Source organism: Diorhabda sublineata, chromosome 9 (genome assembly GCF_026230105.1).
Source record: "Diorhabda sublineata isolate icDioSubl1.1 chromosome 9, icDioSubl1.1, whole genome shotgun sequence".
Taxonomy (NCBI): domain Eukaryota; kingdom Metazoa; phylum Arthropoda; class Insecta; order Coleoptera; family Chrysomelidae; genus Diorhabda; species Diorhabda sublineata.
Window position 1 is genome coordinate 18,601,812 of NC_079482.1, and position 21,454 is coordinate 18,623,265.

At 31.1% G+C, this 21,454-nt stretch overlaps 1 protein-coding gene across 3 annotated transcripts in view; it reads right to left on the bottom strand.

The window, feature by feature from the left end:
• LOC130448668 (kalirin) overlaps positions 1-21,454 on the bottom strand; it is a 393,432-nt gene that overhangs the window by 25,138 nt on the left and 346,840 nt on the right. For all 3 annotated transcript variants that reach the window (XR_008910360.1, XM_056786130.1, XM_056786132.1), the window contains 5 exons: positions 12,584-12,680; positions 9,485-9,782; positions 5,535-5,922; positions 3,102-3,299; positions 2,767-2,981 (listed from right to left, as the gene is read on the bottom strand). Coding sequence is in view for 2 of the 3 variants with exons in the window: in XM_056786130.1 (XP_056642108.1) it covers positions 2,767-2,981; positions 3,102-3,299; positions 5,535-5,922; positions 9,485-9,782; positions 12,584-12,680 (1,196 nt within the window). In the remaining variant the exon portion in view is untranslated. The remainder of the gene's footprint in view (positions 1-2,766; positions 2,982-3,101; positions 3,300-5,534; positions 5,923-9,484; positions 9,783-12,583; positions 12,681-21,454) is intronic.

A 21,454-nucleotide genomic window follows, 5' to 3' on the forward strand; every position in this document is an offset into this window, starting at 1 on the left:
TTGATTTAAATCTTCCGGCTAAAATTAGGATTTTTAAAATTTTAAGCAATGCTTTATAATTATCTTAAGAGTGAATATAGTTTTTTTTATACAATCATCAACTTATATATTTCCACAAAGAATGACTTTTTTTCCAAAGAAAAATAATTCCTGCAAATTTAATGTGTGCTTACAAGTAAAACGTAAAAAGTTTGATACTTCTTGACTATGGCCAATATTTCATCAACTTAACAATTTATTATCATTTATTTTTCTAATTTCACCTCTTTTAATTTTCCTTATACAAACATCTGCTAGTTACACTGCTTATGTTAGATACTTGTCGTTGATAATGCCATTTTCTTTATAGACAGAACAAGAGCCTCTGTGTAAATTAGTGTCTATCTAAAATTGCCATGATTCACGAGTGTAAGATCATAATAGTACATAATATATATATATAAACTTCGACAAAGCCAAACAATGTTGATAGTTTCAAGTACACCATTCAATTTGAATGACTCTGAAATTATAAATTATAAACAAAATATTTTTTGGATTTCATAATTATATTCTTTAGTCCCATCACCATATTTTTTTAAATCACAATTCACTAAATCTTATTAACATAAGATGTCGATAAGAATTGAGATGAGTTTTATTAAATATTTTGACATGTTTACAAAAATGCCTCATACTGATCTTTTATTTGAAAAAGTAAAAGTTACAGCTCACAAATGAACACATCTATCAGCGTCAAATTTATATTGATAGATAAGCAGTTTACTAAAATATTTAAAATTTACTGTTTTAAATCAATTTCTTATTGAGTAGTACAATCAACATATTTTAAATATTTCATATTGTCACTATTTGAATAGACATACACCTTCCATGTATTTTTATGTAACGTTTTTTTGAGATACCGATGAGTCGCGGAATTTTCGCAACCTGCCGCTGATATTTTGAACTGTTAGTATGTTACTGAGCGCACTGTTTACACTACCACTACACTTACACTGTCTAGTGCACGTTTCAATAACCAAGTTATCGTCTACCAAGAGTGAAGTTAAACAAAAACCTAATAACTTGACTTACCAATTCTATACTGAATTTTCCCACCAAAAAACCTTTTACCACAAAAATTAATTCCAGCGTAAAAACCTCCTTGGAGGGAATCTTCACATTTATACTACTAAACTATATGTACAGTGGGCTGTAAGAAATTGGGCTTTTGTCCCTATTTAAGCTTTTCTCACATCTAGCAATTTCAATGTTTTCAAATACATCCAACAATTTATTACTGGATACATTTTTTAACAATTTTGCATACCAGACAATAATGGATATCTTAGTCTGTCCCATATACTTCCCGTCACAATCACCGCAGCTAATTTCATATATACCACTCTTTTCCAAATTTGGTATTATATCATTAGGAGAATGTTTATTGGTGGGAAAAAATTCAGTATAAAACAGGTAAGTCAAGTTATTAGGTTTTAATTTACCTCTGTAGACGGTAACTTGGTTATGACAGTGTAATTGCTAGTGTTGGTGTAGTGGTAGAGTGAACAGTGTCTTCAGTATGAATACCAACGGTTCCAGAAATTAAAACTTAGTTGTTAGTATGTTGGTACGCAATAATTCTAAATGGGTTTCAGCGTTGTTTCAAGTATTCTAACTACTATAAATGGTAAAACTTATGTATGCTTGTAAAGTTTCGGTAATGCTAATTTTTAATTTTTCATATAATATTAATTTTACGAGATTCTGCTTTATTGTGATTATAAATAAGACAATGACTAACCGATTCAGATGATCTATGTAAAATTGTGGGATATAAATTGACTGTTAAGTGGGTCTCGATTTAGAAACAGTTCAAACTTTTTCGAACATGTAGTGAACTGATTTAATATGTAAGACAACTTTATTCAAATTGAAATGGAACAAATTGCAAATTATTTATTTATTTTATCAATTCCAGACTCTTATACTATATCATTAGGTTTGAATCCAAGACCCAGGTATATAATAATTAAGCATTTTTAACTATAAATTGTATTTTTAGAAATGATTATGATCTTAATAGTAAATAATTTTCAGTACAGAACAGATACGTTTACATAATTTTCTCATAATAAAATTATGGAGATAAATTCCAATGAGCTTAATTGAAATTTAATAAGTATTATTTATTTGACACTGATTGATGGTTTTACAGATTAAAAATGCATAATCCAATTTAAAACGATTGAACATAAATATAAATTTCAAACAGATAAATATCAAGTGATAGTGCCATATTGTCAGACATTTATGATTTTCACAATCTACTAAGAAATTTAAAATATCTTGTCATTTAAATAATTTGTACTCCAGTAATTAGAAATTGTTCATATAGAAAAGTAGATATCATTGGTGTAAAATTTGGGTATCTTTTGTCAAAAAAATTATATTAATATTTATTCTTTATTACCAAGAATTTTTCATTTTGACTGAAATTTGATACAATTACCAGATATAGAAATAACATTAAACAATAACAATAATAATAAAGGGAGATAAAATTTTGTGAAGTTATCTGATGGATACAAATTTTATTAAAAATTTATCTATTTTTGTCATTAGAATGTAGTTTTCATTAATAAATATTTTTGTCCGACAATATGGTTGAAATGATCCTTAAAACTCATTAAAATTAATGATTTAACATAATCACAACCAGAGTTAGCATATCAATTTGAGACTGGTATGTAGTCGAGAAAAGAAAACATTGTAGATACTCACGCTTCTTTAGTAGTCAACTCTTTTTGATAAGCTATGGGACTTTGGATAGCTTTGAGGAAGTCCCTCTGTTTTTGGAGGGTATCGTGTATTGTAATCATCCATTGTTGTTGTAATTCAGGCGTAGCAGCTTGTATTACGAATCCTAAACTACGAGTAGGATCTGTTGATTCCAATATGAAACAGTCGTCGTTGGTTTCTAGGGACATTTTATTAACCTGAAATTATAAAATGCAATATACAATATGGATCAAAAATCAAAATTAAGAAACAGGTTTAAATATTATACAAAATTTACGGTTTTTTTTGTAATTAGAAAAAATGAATGATTTACTTACTTGTATATGAGCTTTATAAATATATTGCGGACTAGTGAACTGAGTCTTTTTTCCCACGACTTCTGAAAATATAATACTTTGTTCAAAGAAAAATACGTGTAGGTCCTTATTTTTCCCGACGATCTGATTTGATCCCGGTAAATCGGATACAGTTAACATTCCGTGAAGAAGAAGTGTTCCTTGTGCGGTAATTTTACCCTAAAAATATAATACGTAATATAAATTTGTTAATATAAAAAATGAAGAATATAAGATATAACGTTTATTAGATGTTAATAATTTGCACTTTACTGCAAATAGTTTATTAATATCTTCTGCTGGACTGGTTCCATTATTTAAAAAATTAATCAGTAGAAAACTACAACTTGTTAATAGATCTTTCTAAAAAGTGACTCGGTCATGATATAGTAAAGATAAAAAGAGAGAGAGATTCGTTGGAAAATTTTTGGGTAGGATAAGGGACATTTTTTATAGGAGGAAGATTTGTTGAACTTGGCCTTGATATAGGAGTTGCAGGGCTGTGGTAGTCGTGGATGCATGTGGTTGTGCTGTCCTAGTTGAAAGAAGAGAACTAAAAGAAAGTTCTAGTTATTAAATGAAGTTCTTCACGGTTTGGGGATTTTTTTGTAAGTTTTTTGGAAATCTTATGTGTTTTTTCCATTTTTTGGATAATTTAAGTTCGGGGTAAAGCTTCATTATTCCCTACCGTCGGCCATTTGGCTAGTGAACCGGCTCACCTGGTTACAGAGAAACCACAGAAAACCTGCAACACCGACTATTATAGTAAAGATTGTGGTTTAAATTACGTTACAAAGTTTAATATATAAAGTGTTCTAGCAATGAAGTTGTGATTTATAATTTTTATTATTCCACCAAGACAGGGTTTTACAATAAAAATGATTCTGTTCTACTATTTTATCTACATATATTTCAATAATCTTGCTTCCCAGGTATGGTTATGTATGCAAATGAAAAATTGAGAGTTATTGATAGACAAAGAAAATATTGCAACCAAAGAGAGACCAATATGACAAAATCATTGATGTACCAAGAAATTAACGAGATACTAAAACGAGAAAACTGAGCAAGATTTTAGAAAAAATTTTTGATATGGAAACATATATAGAAAGAAAAAAATCACTGCATATAAGAATAACTGATGTAATTCCACTAAATACAATACTGAAGTCAACGTAAAAATAATAAATACACTAAGTCCTAAAGAAAATGAAATTAAATATTGGAAATAGTTTAGAAAATAGGAGAGAATTGGGAAAAGTAAATTAGTAAGAAAAACAAAATGATGAAATATATGGATTATTCCATCACAATAAACGAATTATCGAATTGATATAAACAGCCACTGCAATTTCATTGATATCTTCGTCAATTCTTCATTGATAACTTCCTCAATCAATCATCGAGTATTTGGCAAAATTGATTTTGCTAACGCTCAAACTAAAAAAAAAAACGTTCACATTTGTCATACAAGAAATTTTCATTCCAATTATTTTTGCATAACATTAGTATTTAATGTAATTTATTGCATAATACACAATAACCGATTTTCCGAAGACAATCGGCCTATCAAAAATTATTCGTATTTTATTATAGTGACTAAGTAGTTACTTCTGAAAAATAAATCAATTCCTGATTTTCGAGCCCATCCAAGTCACGAAATTTCGTTACTACTTTCTAAAAGCAATAATTAATTAACTAAGATGATATAGAGTTGGTGTTTTATTGATATAACTACTCTGTATACTTTTTTTTTATTTTAATACAGAGTTAAGTGAGTTGTTTATATTTTTTAAATAAATATATATTATTGCTGAAACTATTTCCATTGATTTTATTGAATTTACAATTTTATATTCGTGGATTACTTTAATTTAATTAATTCTTCTAAGGTGTTTCCAGCGTTTGCACTTTTTTCTTAATTTTCACTTCATTGAAAAGCTGATGGCATCAAATTCGATATTAATTATTGACTCCCTTAGATTATTATTCGTAAATACTTTACATGAAGCTGAATACCACTTCCAGGAAACAGTATCCAGCTGGAACTTAAAAACTAGTGATAATGTTAATTCGATCCACACACCACACACAATTATCAAATTTCTACCATCAACTTTATGCCTTGTTAATTTGGTTTGACCAACATAATTTGCTAAATTTCCTTTTAGATTTTTCAAACCGGATATTCATATGGAACTCATTTTACTACCCTCCTACATTTGAACTATATGAAGCACATTTCAATAAACAAGTTATCCTCTCCTGAGACCAAAACAGTATATTTTTTAGAAACATATATTTGGAGGTAAGGAAAGACAATATACATCTGTGGGAAAGCATAATATTAATTTGTTTTTTTTTTGTAATAAATATTAATAAAGATTTCACGTGGTAAATATAAATAATACTAACCTCAAAGCCTTGTAATCTTCCAACATCCATCATATCATTAGCAGTCTTTGGTACAATCACCATAATGTTATATGCCGCTCTGAGCGGTTCAATTTCCGCTGTAATTCCAGCTCTCTCCGTGTATTTTAAAATGTCTTTAAGCATCAATTGATACTTCATGATTCTTTGAACTGGTTTTATTAACAGATCGCATAATTGTAATTTGTGTCCTAATTTTACCCGTAGTTCTTCAAAATAAGTTTCTAGATATTCGGAAACAATATATTCGGATACATGTTTATTCTTACAATAGATAACGTACATTTGCAATTTGCGTTCATAACGTTTGAAAAGCGAAGCTAGTTCAATAGGATTCTCTACGGCCTTTTTTAATGATTTAATGAAGAAACTGAAAAAAAATGTAACAGAATAAATATAATTTTATAATTAAGCTCAAAGTATTAGTCAATAACAATAAACATGATTATAATATGTAGTGTTGAAAAACTCCACTTCTAAATACAAACTACAGATATCTCCTTTGGATAAAGAGATAATATAGGTTAGATCAATATAAAATCACATCTAGTATCTGGAGTTTCGGTTATGTAGGAGAGTTTCTAGACACCCTGTATATTGTAATATAATTTGTTTCTATTAAAAAATCAAGTAGTAAAGCACAATAGCATGATTAAACAGATACATTATTACTATGAAAAGAGTTCTAAATTATATCAGTAATTCCAGTGGTACTACGTTTGTCTTTTGGCTTTTCAAAATTTGTATTCGTTTAGTGAAATTAATATCCAGATAATTATGTGACATGATATTACGAAACTTTTTCATTTTATAAAAGTAGAAGTGGGACAAATGGATTTGCTCTTATTCATTTTTATGAAATATTATGAATTTCATTGGAAGAAAGCTATAAAATAGAGTTCTAGAAAAGTTTGATATATTAAAATGAAAAAAAAACAAAATAATAGAAAACCTTTCAATGTATTTTAAGTTCATCCCTGAAAAAGTTGTCAAGTACCTATCTGTTTACAAAACACAAACTACTGACATGTATTTTTTTCTGTTTCAGTTATTTCAACATATAACTACTATTTTTTTCACTAGTTTTCTATTTTTATCTTCGTTTTCAACTTTAATGATCATCTTTTCTGATGAAGTTGTGAATATTTGAGGTGGTTTAGATCAATAACTATCTGAGATATTAGCAATTGTATGGTTCTGTCAAACTTATGTCTAACGAAGAATCCATGAAGTGAGATTAAGTGTAGTTTATTCATGTTACCAATACACATTCACTTTTAAAAGTAGGTAGATCAGCAGCCATGTTCATAAATTCACTAGAGCCTTGTTTGTAGAAATTCTTCCAGATTATAAAATGCCTCACTACAAAGCAATTTTTCAATTGTCGCTGGAAATTGTTTGACGGTTAATTACAGTACCCACTAATGTTTTGCTTTTGTAACCTATAGAAGGGAAGTGCTATATTTCCTTATCTAAGGGATAACACGCATGTAGAAATCAGAGCAAAAGCTATAATTTGGCATAAACAAGAGTTCTGCACAATACCCAAAACCTCTAGATTAAAGATTTTGTGTAGCATGTACCCAGGCCTAACGACGCGACGACTGCACGAGATCATTATCCACTACCTCTTTCTCAAACAATCTTTTCAATTTTCTAGATAGGTGGATTTTTTAACACACAATTCACGTAGTTTTCAAATACCAATATGGAGTACAAGCCCTTTCCTTGCTTTCATTTCCTTTCTTTTATAAAGAAAAGTTCATTTTATCAGTTTTACTTGTATCTAGACATAACTTATTGGCAACAAACCACGCATTCAGTGACTAAGTTGATTTGCCCATCACAGAACTTTTTCAGATCCTTACCCTTACATAGAACATTGATGTTATATGTGAAGAGTATTAATTTTAGATTCACTGAAGCCTTAATGTCATTGATGTTAAGAAGTAATCATAGGGGTTCCAGTATTGAATACTCTGGTACTCTTTCGAATATTTGCTGCTTATCGTATACTACTGTAGATATATCATATAATATAGAGCTCACATAATAACCACCTTCAAGCCCATTGCTACATGGTACAAAAAATCCAGCACAGTTAAAATCGTGGCAATAACTAAATTGGCAGTTACTAAATATTTTGTTTGCTACAAGATGAGAAGGTACTATAGCACAATGATTAAAAAGAATTCATAAGCTGATTAGTTTGCACACTTTTTGGTATTATAAGATTAATTCTTGCTTTGATAAGAAACAACAATAAAAACCAAATAGGAAGAATTTAGTTAAATATTTAAAATGCCCAATATTTATTTCCCTACGAGCCATGCTTTCTCAGGTTTTATTTTAATTTTATTCCAAGCTATGTTAAGGAATCAGCAGTGTCACTTTGGATTTAATTTTTATTATGGATAATAATTTACATAAGACAACAAAAACAATAACGGATCTGGCTAAAACAGCGTTAAAGCCAATCTCACCACAATTATAGTTGATTCTAAATGTTAGTTTATTTATTTGAGGCTTAATAAACAATTATAGAATTTCTATTTCTAATTCATTTGTATGATATGAATTATATTTCCATAAACAAATAAATGTTTGTAGATAAAACCAATTTATTTATTTAAAGAATCCACACCTTTGTGGATGATTCAAGTTTTATAAATAAATAAAATAATTATTCATACTTCCTTTTGTGCATGTAATTTCTTTTGTTTAGTTTCAATGATTGTTCCTTTTAAATTATTATTAATTTCTGCAATATATCAAGTGCAGTTTTGAGAATTAGCAGAGATTGTAAATAGTGTTGCAATTTGACAGATAAATTCTGAATATAAAATCAGGATGTTGTATTCGAAGAAAGCCGATACCGTCACATCCTTAAATATGTCAATCAATCCACAGTTTTATTTCAACATCGAAGAGGTTTTAAGATGAACATAGAATTTTTTATAACCTCTAATTTACCTTGGTAATTGGCGTATTATGCAACTTTATGTGAACAGATTTTTCTCCATATCATTTTACATCAGTAATTATTTGAATGTTACAATAAATTGTCCAAACATAAACTAGCACAACTATATAATGCTGAACAATAACCTAAACTTTTATCAATACTATATTTTTTGTACCACAGTTATAGTTAAATTGATACAGATATAAAGTTTTTCTTCTCTCAGAACAGGAGAGTTTTTGTCGGCATTCCTTGAGTGCCAAATAATAATTATAGGAGACCCACCAATGCCTAATATAACTCCAGACATTTAAAGTTAATACAAAAAGAAAATAACTTGTTCTTGAAAACTTAGATGAGTATTGAGCTCCTTTTTTTTTGGAGAAACATTGTAGAAAACATAATTTTTTAGTTCAGTACTTTGCAATTTTTGATACTCAGTATATAAGTTTTTCAAGAACATATATGAAAATTATAATATTCTTGGTTGATACTGTGATGGGTAAACACCATCTGACTAGTCATAATTTAATGTAGCGGAAACTATAAAAGATAATGGGTGGTTCCATCTATTATTGGGTAGCCATGAGTTATGTTCTAGACATTTTTCGAAAAAGAAATTGTCCATTGATAGGCACGTCAAAAAGTTTCTACAATGTTCTAGATAAATTGCACGAGTAGGAGCTCATAGTAGTTAGTTGAATACTGAAAATACCCTACAAACAATACAAGTAATTCCAGAGTTAAAGTATCTTAGTGCAGAATTAGTTATTAATTACATTGTTAGTAGTGTTGTAGTTAGTGCATTAAGTGGTGTGATGAAGTTTTAATGAGAAACTAAATAATTTTATCCAAGAACCTTTACCGAAGCAAATGAAATTTGTGAACTTTCAGTACCATAGTATATGTCGTGTACCAAACTGGATAACCACGGTTTGATTGTATATGTAGTAATTTTAAAAATACTCACTTTTTATGCCAATCATAGATAACCTCAATGTTTCCAAAGACTAATTTGTCTTTACCATCCTTCAAATCTTCCGGCATAGGTATATCACAATCAGGATCTTTCATAGTAGCTATGTAACCATCAACTATAAGAGACAAATCTCTAACGTATGTTTCTTCTGTATCGGTTAATTCTTTTAAAACATATTCTCTCTTTTTGAGGAGAATTTCCGTCTTTTTGGCTGCATCTATATTATCTTCAGAAGGTTTGTCACTTTCATCACCGCTGAATGCTGATGCAGTCGCTTCATTAGAAAACCCTAAAATCGTAATATACCAAATAAAGTTCAAAACTTCTTTAGATTATACATGTATGTTAACTGAATAGCAAAAGATATTATTTTATTTATACTAGATACTTATGAAATAATATCAATATTTTTAATTTTGACTTGTAATAAATCGTTCAGATATTTGAAGATATTTTGTACAAGACTCTACACCTTATGTTTCTAATCGCAAACGAAGCAATTTTTCTAGAGTTTTTGTGACTCACTTCCCAATATGTTAGTCCTACTCCTCCAATACATTTAAGACTCTTAATGAAATAGGCATGACATTCGCGGAGTAGATGCACAGTTGTTTCCATGACAATCTTGCAGAATCTGCAGTTGTCATCGTTTGCTGTACCTATCTTCTTAAGGTGATGTTTAACGGGGCAGTGACCTATCAGAAGACCAATCACCAGTTTGATGTCGTATCTAGTCCTTTAAGGCACTTAAGCCTTTTAGTGAAATGAAAAGGGCATTCGCAGAGTAGATACACTGATGTTCCCATGGCTTGCTTGCAGAATCTGCAGTTGTCGTCTTTTGTCATGCCTATCGTCTTAAGGTCATGTTTGACGTGATAAGGACCTGTCGGATAAGAGACCACCAGTTTGATGTAGAATTTGATTATCACGAGAAGTTCTTCAGGCTTCTTAGCTGATATGATTATGAATCTTTAAGATTGTCTTAGGCCTGGAGTGTTCCTCCAGTTCGGTATTGATGTGTCGTCTCATGACACCACAGTAGAGCTTTGGTCTTTCTTTTACAACGCTGTCTGCTTCATCATTGCCTGGTATACCCTGTTGGCCCGGTAGCCACATTAGATTTACTTTGTTTCTAATAGTTAGTGCTTTTGGAGTTTGTTTTCACTCCCACACTAATTTGAACGTGCACTCAATAGCTTTCAGAACCTACAACGCAGCTTGGCTCTCTTAGTGAATGTGCTTTTTCGAGAGGTTTCTATCCAAACACCCCTGCTCTCATTTGTCCATCATTCTGTGCATTCGATCCACTGCTTTCTAGCTTTATCAGTTCCATAATTTATCGGATTTCCTGGCTGCAATTTTACTATCTGGATCAGCTTGTGGACGTTACTATATGTCTCTTTCTTCACTATAAGTGAACAGAGGCAAGTTTAGTAGCGCCTCTAAAGCTGTGGTGGGGCAAGTTAACATTGCCCTGTCATACACCGAAAGATTAGCCTTTTAATCTTGTTCAGTTTTTGTGAGCTGTTGGTTGTTCAGTTTTCGACCAGCAATCAACCGCCCGGATGTGATCATAGGTTTGATGACTGTTTGGCATAACCAGCATACCATCTTAGGCTTAAGTCCCTAGATCTTGCGACATGCTTAAGACAAGTCCATATAGTGGCAGTGACTTTTGAGATTACCTTGTCTAGATGATTATTCAAAGTTACTGTTATTATCCAGTATCAATTTGGTTCTATTATGGATAGGTTTGCTGATATTTGCCTTGTAAATTGTAAATGGGACTAATGTTGTTTTACTGGCGGCGATCAAGAGTTGCTCGTCGTCACCCTAAATTATAATTGTGTTTGGGGCCGTTTGCATCTGGGCAGATATTATGCCTTGCTACCATTACTTGATCATCTACGTAGCCTAGAACTGTAAGTCCAGCGCTGCTAAGTCTAATGAGAATCTGTAGATAAGTTTTGAATATTTTTTTGTGGCCGTTTCTTCTTAATAAAGGATATGTTGAATATTTTATTCCATAAGAATACCTCACAACAATAAAATGAAAATATTAACTTTTGATAAATAATGTTTCATTTTTAAAGTAAATCGTGTACTCTTATCAAGGCATACTCTATATTATTATAAACTTCTTCTTCCTCTTTCTCTGTGATGCGATGACCATAACATTATAGTCTAAAGGGACTTGATTATAAGTTATAAACCAATGAAAATTGGAATCATTCAAGTTGGATGAGTTCATTCCCTACAGCTATGTAAAATCCGAGCAACACGGTTTACAAGTTTAAAATGAATTTTCCACTTTTTATCTTGAGAAAAAATAGAATAATTTATTCAGAATAGAGAAAAAGTTTCCTCGTACAAAAATTATTATTCCAATTTATCGTTGAATAAATATATTTGGACTTCTCAAGTAGAAAATGTATACCAATTGTAACTGACGGACGGTTTTAACTATATTATCAATAGAAATCAAAGTTTAGACCATACAGTTACATGAACTGCTAATTTGACCGGGAAAGTGGCAAACATCTACAAGGACTAAAGTCAAAACGATTTTGCATCACCATGTACGATTCTACATACCCCTGGCTGCTTTTACTGACCCCAAAGAAATCGAAAAACGTTTTCAATGTTTTTATGATTCAAATGCGGTTTTTGATTCTTTTACTACAATTAAAAACAATTTTAATTGTTTAAGGAAAATCAGAAATAAAGTTATTCTTTGCAAGGAATCGAGATCGATGATTAATTTCTAAAAAAAGACTCATATCTCAATTCTCTTTGGATCATTGAAATGCACAAAGAAAAGAAATTCGTGAATTGTAATAGACTTTTGAATCGGAAATCCATGTTGGTTGTGTTGGTTGACATAAGTCCTAATAGATATTTTGCTTCTTATCTATTGCTGATGAGAATAGAAGTAGCACTCCTTGTAACTGTATAGTCTCTAGAGCATGTTTCTAAAATATTCAATAATTGCGGATAATATAGACAATGGACAAGTTACAGGGAAGAGAATAATCCAGCTAATAGAACAAAATATCTAACCTCGTTACAATATTATGAAATACGACTCACCTTGAGCTGAAAGATCTCCGCCGTAGTCCGAAATGGCATTTTCTGATTTGGCATCTCTCATTAAGGAATGACGTTCTTGATTTTCGGAATGCTGTTCCTGGAAAAGTCAAGTATATGTATCAATATCAATGTCAGATTCAAATATCAATTAAATTATTTTCCCAATCGATATCTATCTCCAAAAACTGAATACATAATATAGAACATAAGAAATAGAAAATAGAAAGAATTGACAATCATCCATCAACAATCACAAATGATAACCATTCATCGACAATCAACAAACATACACAAAATCACATTCGACAATCAGTATTTAACAATCACAAGCAAAATCACTATTAACAATTCATAATCATAAATAAAATCACATTTGATAATCGAAAATCAAAAATCACAAATAAGTCACATTGGGTAAGGTTTCGCGGCCGTCGTCTACGGTATTTGGGCTGTCGTAAGTTGTATGTTCCTCTTGACGTTTCGCCAAAACGAGAGGTTGGTATATTCAGAGTTCCCAACTTCAGGGCTTCCCCCAAATTTAGGGAGAAAAATATGGTATGGGATGTTTTTAGTGGTGTTATATTTTGAGGGGTAATTTTAGGGATTTTTATAACTTCAAATATTTATTTTTTTAATTTCACATTAAGTAAAATGAAGGTGTAATAGTATAGGCACTGGGAAATTATTTAATGTCAATATATACGATTTAAAAAAATCATAATTTGAGAAAAATGATTTGTTACTTGAGGTTTTCGATAATTTATGAATAAATAATTTAAAAAAATGATGTTGCTGAATGAAATCATTCATTATTTTTTGAAATTTATTATTTGTTGAATTATATTCTTAATGTATTATTTATTTAAAAATATTCAATTATTTATTTTATAAAAAATGAAGGGAGTCTATAGTAAATGTAGGGTTTTTAGGAGTTTTAGTTGGGACTTTAGGTAGATGAAGTTTTGAGAGTTGGCAACACTGTACCCAGAAGCTGCGTTCAGTTCTTCAAGAACAAGACACAACTGACGACCGTCAAACAGCACATATATACACCATATATATAAAATCACAATTGATAATCGAAAATTAACAATCGACATCAGAAATAAAATCAATTGAAAATCGACAATCAATAAACGACAATCCGATATGAATTAATTCTAAGTTTTGATTTATGCAAGATATTTCAATTTTTTTGATATATGGTATGGCTACGGATATTAATTTTTTTTCTATTATTTTATTTCTGTCTATTTTTATATCCCTATTTCAAAAGAGAGGTGTTAAGGTATAAGACTTGATTGAATTTTTTTATGATAATCACAAATGCAAGGAAAAATCATGATATCGTATATTGAGGCCGAAAGTTCAATATTTATTTCCATGGCATAAATTTACGTCGTATAAATACAGGATAGCAATCGTTTTAAATCGCGTGAACTAGATAAAACTAAACTTGTTGCCAACATTCAGAAATGTCACACATGACATTCAATATAAACGCATTCATTCATTCTCTAAAGCAAGCAACTCGTAAGCAACATTTGGGATTATAAATTTAACAAAATTGATAATTTTCTCAATATTCTGGATGTAAGAACGGCTATTATGGAGATAGATACCTTTTCGATATGAAGATCTAAGAAACAAGAAATTAAAGAAATTTATAAAAGGAACAGTTCTTTTGTAAAATTTTTCATTTATTTGCAGTTTTTATTTTGATAACAACCCACTATGTAATTGTCAATATTTTAATGTATATTTTAATAATTAATTGTCAAGTTTTCTACTGCTTTTAAAAATATTATTCCATTTCGAATTTGTGTAGATAGCACAATGATGTTCATTTTATATTTACATCTGATGTCTGATTTCACATTTGAAAAATGCACACTAAACAAAAATATAAAACATTCAATCAAAATTGTCTAAGTGGTGTGAACAACACATCGTATGTATTCTTAAAGTTCGTTTTATGAAATGTGATCTTTTAAAGGATCTTGTCTGAAAGTATCTCAAAGATCAATCGAGCTATTTCTGCTAGTTTAATAATAACAATAAACAATAAAAAAATTCCAAGTTTGTCCCACACGTTTTTAACACAATGTTGATCAGTTGATTCCTAATATTAGTTTCTTCCTTCTTCTTCTTATTATATTATTATATGTCTTATAAATGCTGGCTTTTATTTATATTGAGATATATTTGTTGCACTGGGTGTAATTGCTGCAACTATTCTAGTGGCTTCAGTGGTCTATTCTTGGATTTTAGTTTGAACATTCCCATCTCCTGACAATTTTTGTTGGAAATTGGTGGTTTATTTTGATAAATTGGAGGTTATTAACCCATTCATGTCATTAATTGTACAGGCGGACATTTCTGTTCTATTATTTCGAAAATTGGTTCCAAGAAATCGATGGATACGAAGATTAAATTCGAAAAGTGATATTTGAATTTCCAATATAGCGGATTCGAATACTCAATCACAGCACTCAAAAGGAAAGATCAAATATTTAAGGCCAGGATAATAATAAATATCTCGAAGATAAAGATGATCCACTATTGGAAATAAGGGTGAAGAATAGGTATAGATTGTATTCTTTAATGAATCTAGAAGTTTTTTGCATTTCAAATTAAGATAATTTAACAAATTTACGTGATAGAGTAGTTCTGGTACTTGAAAACCGAGGATCGTGTCAAAAATAATGAGTAAATGTTATATGTTATAATACACGATGAACATGACGCTGCTGACCAGTTTTAACCTTATTAGACTCCTTCAGATCAGTTCAGTAGCTCTTAATCTAATTCTACGTGAAAACAACGTCAACCAGAGCTGATATTTAATATGTTCCTGACTAGTGACGCGACGGATATTGAAACATATGTTTTCCGAAGACCATGAAAGATGTCATGGCGGTGAAAATAGTAATTTAATACGTATAGCAACGGAATCTTATTCCTTGCTATCGACGATTACTGCTTTTTTTAAATTCAGTGAAACTGATATTGGAATTCCGAAAACAATTAACAAAAACTTTAAAATGTCAAAAGAACTGTTCCAATTGGAATAATGTGATTTTTGGTTACATGCAAAAATTATTTCAGGTAAAATGTAATCAATGCAATTTTTGTTTATTAAGGCCGAAAAATTATAATACTGCAGTTTCGTAATCCAACTGCAAATACATTTTAATAATAAACCGTGCAACGATGTGAATTTTTCATGCAATATTTAAAAAAAAACGTGAGTTTTCTACAATACATGCTAACGTTTAGCTGATACAATAATAAGTGGCTCGATAACAATAAAATAGATACTGCACATAGTTAAAAATAAAAAAATATATTCTTGGTATCTATGACATTGTATAAAAATTTAGTGCTCTTGAAAACCATATCAGCAAAGTTTTACAATCAAATGCAAACTTTATCATAGTAAGTTGTACTTATACCGTGCTCTGTGTGTAAACGGTGTTATTTGTCAAAATTTTTTTCAGACAGCCATACAAGATCTCCCAAAAGCTGTTAATCAAATGAAAGTTACAATTTTTTAAATGGAACACTCTATATTTAACCTCATTTTTGAATTCTATATGGAGAATTAGGTCAATTTTGATTAGTGTTTCAAGTTTTGCCATCCTTGAGATATTTCATTTTTTGCTGAAATGAAAAATTGCTACTGTAGAAGTTTGATTCATCTAATTTAGACGTGAAGTTTATACTTTGAGTTATCAATCGTGATATTTCGTTGTTCCATTATTTTATAAATTGATATTGAATATTGAAGGTTACTTCAAATGACGGAACAACCCGTATATTTTTCATGCAGTGAATAGCAGTCGTGGTTTTCTATATTTACTAAAAACGATGTACTTTTCTCGTTAGTAATGTCTCCACAAGTCGTCTGGTGTCAATTCTTGACAGATTTGCTAAAGAAAATAAACAGAACCGTTGTTTATGTCTAAACTTTTCATTCTAGTTTCAATATCATTCACTTTAGCTAGATTTTAACCATAAGCGAATGTCATGTAAACATCCTTCTGGCAACAAGGGCAGATGCATAAAAATATCTTGAATGAAACAATCCGCAACATAAAAGGTACTGTCAAGTTTTCGCGCAGCAGGTAGAGTTGCAAGGAAGACAGTTATCCCCGACGAAAATAATGGTGTTAGGATTAGTAATTGAGAATTCTGTGGCGGTTGTAAAACCAGAAGGTCGTTGGAAAATTAATAAAATTAGTTGTGAGCCATGATTAATCAAAAACGTGTAATTTTAGTCAATTAAACAACATTGTAATTCAATATTACGCTTACGCATACGTATACTACGGTCACCGACATTTTAACAGAGGTCAGCATCCATGGTAAATACTAATAGTCATTAAATTAATGTGTAAATCAAAACATATCAGTGATTTTTGAAGTTACGGTTTTATTACGTTGCCACAGATCCTGACAATCCGAACATAGGCACCAGAGAAATGGTCAGACATACAAGTATAAGTCAATATAGTGATTTTAGGATTCTTAGAAGGCATAAATACAATCCAGTGAATAGTCATCACTATAATGACACTAAAAATAGACACCTTTTCCATACTGTTGACTGTAGAATCGATGGAACATGTGCTTTATAGGATTGTAGATAATATCTAACAGGTCTCTATTTTTTTAATAGTCAGTTTAGTGGACGATAATTCCTAAGATTCTCGTTTTTGGATTTCTTTGACTTGCCAGTGCAAAAAAGTGACTGCAGTTATATTGCGCATCGACGCATTTTCAATTAATTGTATCTAAACAACTGAATTCCAAATTTCCAAATAGATATATAAGAAGTGGAGGTTTATCTTGATACCTCTCTTTTGAGGCATATCAGAAACATTGTTTATACAAGACCACCGACTATTCCCAATGACATGAAAATTCGGAACAGTTAGAGATAGGTATACCCTTATGCACTACGATGGAAAACTAAAGACTGCTACTCAATGCATTAAAATTATACAGAGTGTTGTATTTGAAGAAATGAAGTAATTAATGTTTGAGTTCGACCAAAGTGACACTCGAAATTTGAGCGCCCTATTATTAAATAATGGAACAAAAAATATCCCGATTCATAGTTCAAGGTATACTAAAATTTTTTCACCAATTCTTAATTTTCACAAAAAATGGAATATTTTCAGTAATGGCGACACCTACGTACATTAAACTCATTAAAAGTTGATGTAATTCCCAAATTATATCAAATATAGGACGTTACTCTCAAAAAGTCGTATATTTGAGATAATGGTATACTTTTGAGAAATTTTGAATGGCTGAAAATAATTTTCTTTCATATAGTTATAAGAGAAACATTTTGAAAGTCACCGTTTGTCAACTAGAAACCGTATAAATACAGATAATCCACCCTGTATATTTCAAATAAAAATTCATTCGACGATGTATTATTCCATTCATATTGAAATGATGAATCCTTGAAAAATGTTTAAAAACCATACTTATCATTAAATTCTATAAATATAATTTCAAACAAATGAGCAATATTTTGGTTTTATATTCATGCACTACACACATGAAATAAATAAATAAATAATTTATTTCTTCATTTGCAATAAAAAACACGCCGAGAAAATTCCATCAGAATAAAACCACACATAAATTCTTAAATAAAGAGTCCATTTTTAATTTCCATGCACTGGAATTTCACTCAGCATTCAACATCTCAGTGTGAACTACGAGGTGTGTGAAAAATGTGATGAGATAATTATCACTATTACGGATTTGACAGACCCTTCCACTTTCTCACTTCTCCATACAGTGCCATTTGTGAAATTGTGCAACAAATATTGAGCATCGGAAGTTTTTCGATGACAAAAATCATTTTTTGAAAGCATAGGAGACGCCTAAGAAGACCTTTACCTTCAAAAAATGTCAGAAACGTTGAACGACTGATGGTTAATGCGTGATAAGTTAGGTTTTGGGAAACCACACAAATGAACAAAAGGACGATCAAAGAAATGAGTGTTAATCTTAAAGGACTGTATTGCCAATTGAGTCTTTACGGTTTTCCCTATCTGTTGAAGATGTCCACTCAAAATACTAAAATGGATCAACGATCCAGCTAGTGTATGCTCGTAAATCACAGCTTTGATAAATGAAAATTCACTCCTATTAATTTCTTTTACGTTCAACCAAATTTTATTCACTGGAGATTGAGGATTTTTTGGATCGGCCAAAGTTGAAATGATGTAATTTTGAAGTAGTTCCAAATAATGATCGCCATTCAAATTTTAATGAAAACGGGACCAAGGATATGGTTTTTCATAATCCCTGTCCAGACATTAAACTTTGGAGGGTAACACGTGTGTTTTTCCCTCAGCCAGTGAGCATTTCCTCTTTATAAGGAAAGATGAGTATATTCTAGCGATGATTTTATTGTATGCAATAAACATTTTGTAATAGAAAATGGAGAGACCTTTCAGAACGATATATCGCATTTACACGTTGAAGAAGTCAATTTGTAATTTAAATTTGATAAGTTTCGAAAATTTTTCTGAATTTGTAGAATAAATGAAATAACAAACAACATGCAAACACTAGTTTATGATGAGCAGTTATGTTTAATAGAATAATCCGTCGGACTAATTGAACACATCTATTCTTCTACACCACACTATTGTGCTTCTCATAATTGTTTGAAACAGAGTTTTTTTAGAAAGATTAATCCTCATCTTACTAAAAATGAATATGAAACTAAATGATTTTATATAGCGGTGCAATTTTCTACGACATATTTCATAATGGTACAATATTCTGTAAGTTCTATTCAACTTACCCATTTAAAAAGAACAAGTAGAGTTTTATTAATAACGTACCGAAGCATTCACTCACTTTTCCGCTTTCTATTATATCAATCACCAAAGTGAAATTAATCTGAGACAGTAATACCGATTATACTGGATAGGATCTAAAAGGATTAAGCTGTCAATCGATGCAAATTGTGTTAGCCGTACACTTCAATTTTTTTCTAACAGTTTGGTATGCCAATATAACTTTTCCATTTCTGTTTTGACCGAGGAATTTATGTAAAAACGAGCACATGGTTCAATAGTTGAAATTTGGAAGTTGTATTGGTAGAGTTCTACGTTGGACAATGTAGATCTAAAGAGTTGAATTTTTCGCTTTTGTCGTTTCATATCTCCATTATCTGTTAAAAGCCATTTGTTAAAAAGTTCTGTCGTCATCCAAGCTTCTTTGTTAGTACGATAATCAGTGGAAAATGATTTTACTTCTTTGAAACATCGCGGTTTCATTGCTTTTTCTATCACTAACTATATTCACTACAAGTAAAACTGCCAACCTCTCTTCACTATATTTTCCCTCATGACATTTTTCATTTTTAGAAGCAAGCGTCTCACCCGGTAAACATTTTAAAAATACACCAGTTTCATCAGTATTGAAAATGTCTTGGACATCAAAGTCTTCAATTAATCACGCCAATCTGAGCATACTTCATTATTAACACTTCCACTTTCCCCACAAACTTTTTAAAACACAACTCCATTTCTCTCCATTGAAATTTGTTTACCACCTTTAATACGCTGCAAAATTTTTGATGCCTAGAGTAGATGCGAACTTGGTTCTTTTTTTAATAGGTTTCCGCTAATATATACTTTTTGTCTACTACATAAGCAAAATTACCAGGATTTCTTCCAGACTAGGAAAATCACCTTTGTCAATTTTTTTCCGCAGTTCAACAGCATACATTTTTTCTTTGTACTTTATCATGGTTATGGTTACTTTTCGACACAATCACCAAAAAGATTGAGACATTTATCGTATCTGTGGACAAGCTTTTCAATACCCTCTTCAAAGAAAGTTGCCGCCAAAGACCTTGAAACTTTTGGAAATTCTTCTTCTTACGTCTAGGTCCTGTATTTTCATCAAGGGTTCGCCAGGAGTAGTTGGGATGCTGAGGACCAGCTTTCATACCACCTTATAGGTGGTCGTCCAGAAGGTCGAGTTGTGTCTGGTTTCTTTTCCTTTGCAATTTTTGCTAACCGTTCATTTGGCGTTCTGTCAACATGGTCTCTCCATTCTCTTCTGCGGCTCCTTGCCCATCTTACTACATCCTGAATGTCCCTTATTTCTTCATTTCTCTTCCGATCGAGTAACGTATGTCCTGTTATTGATCTCAGAGTTCGCATTTCTGTTGTTCTTAGGAGCCGTTTAGTGGTTGTGTTCTCTGCTCTAGTTTCTATTTCTTACGCAAGTTTTATATATTCTAAGTTTACATTTTGTGCTCATGTATTTATTTCGCCAAATTAAATCTCTAAGGTATCCTGATATTAATGATGCCTTCGTTGTTTGTGCTTTTACTTCTTTCTTTAGATTTCTTGTTATGTTTGTTCCTAGATCGCTAGTTTACATCTTCTCGGTTCTTTAGATAACTCTGCCTGTGATATCGCTGGGTGGACTGAGTAGCTCAGTGGTTTCATAGCCGGTCCCAAGCCCGGGTAAAAGAGGAGGGTTCCAAGTGAGGCTAGCGACCTGCTTGGGTAAAAATAAAAAAAACAAAGTGCTCAGAGATCCAACGGTTTTTGGAAATTCCCTAGACAAAACTGTAGTGGTGAATCTGCGGTTATCTGAAACGATTGATTTGCGTTCTTGGCTCCCCTCATCATGCAAATCATAACGGCCATCTTTAAACTTTCGACACCATTCACAGACAACTCATGAAATTTTCCCCATACACACGATTCATTATCCGATGGATTTCTGCAGCGCTATGGCCTTTAGCCTGTAGAAAACGAATCACTCTTCGCAATTCACATTTGGCGGGAGCATCAATAATGTCGTAGCTGTATC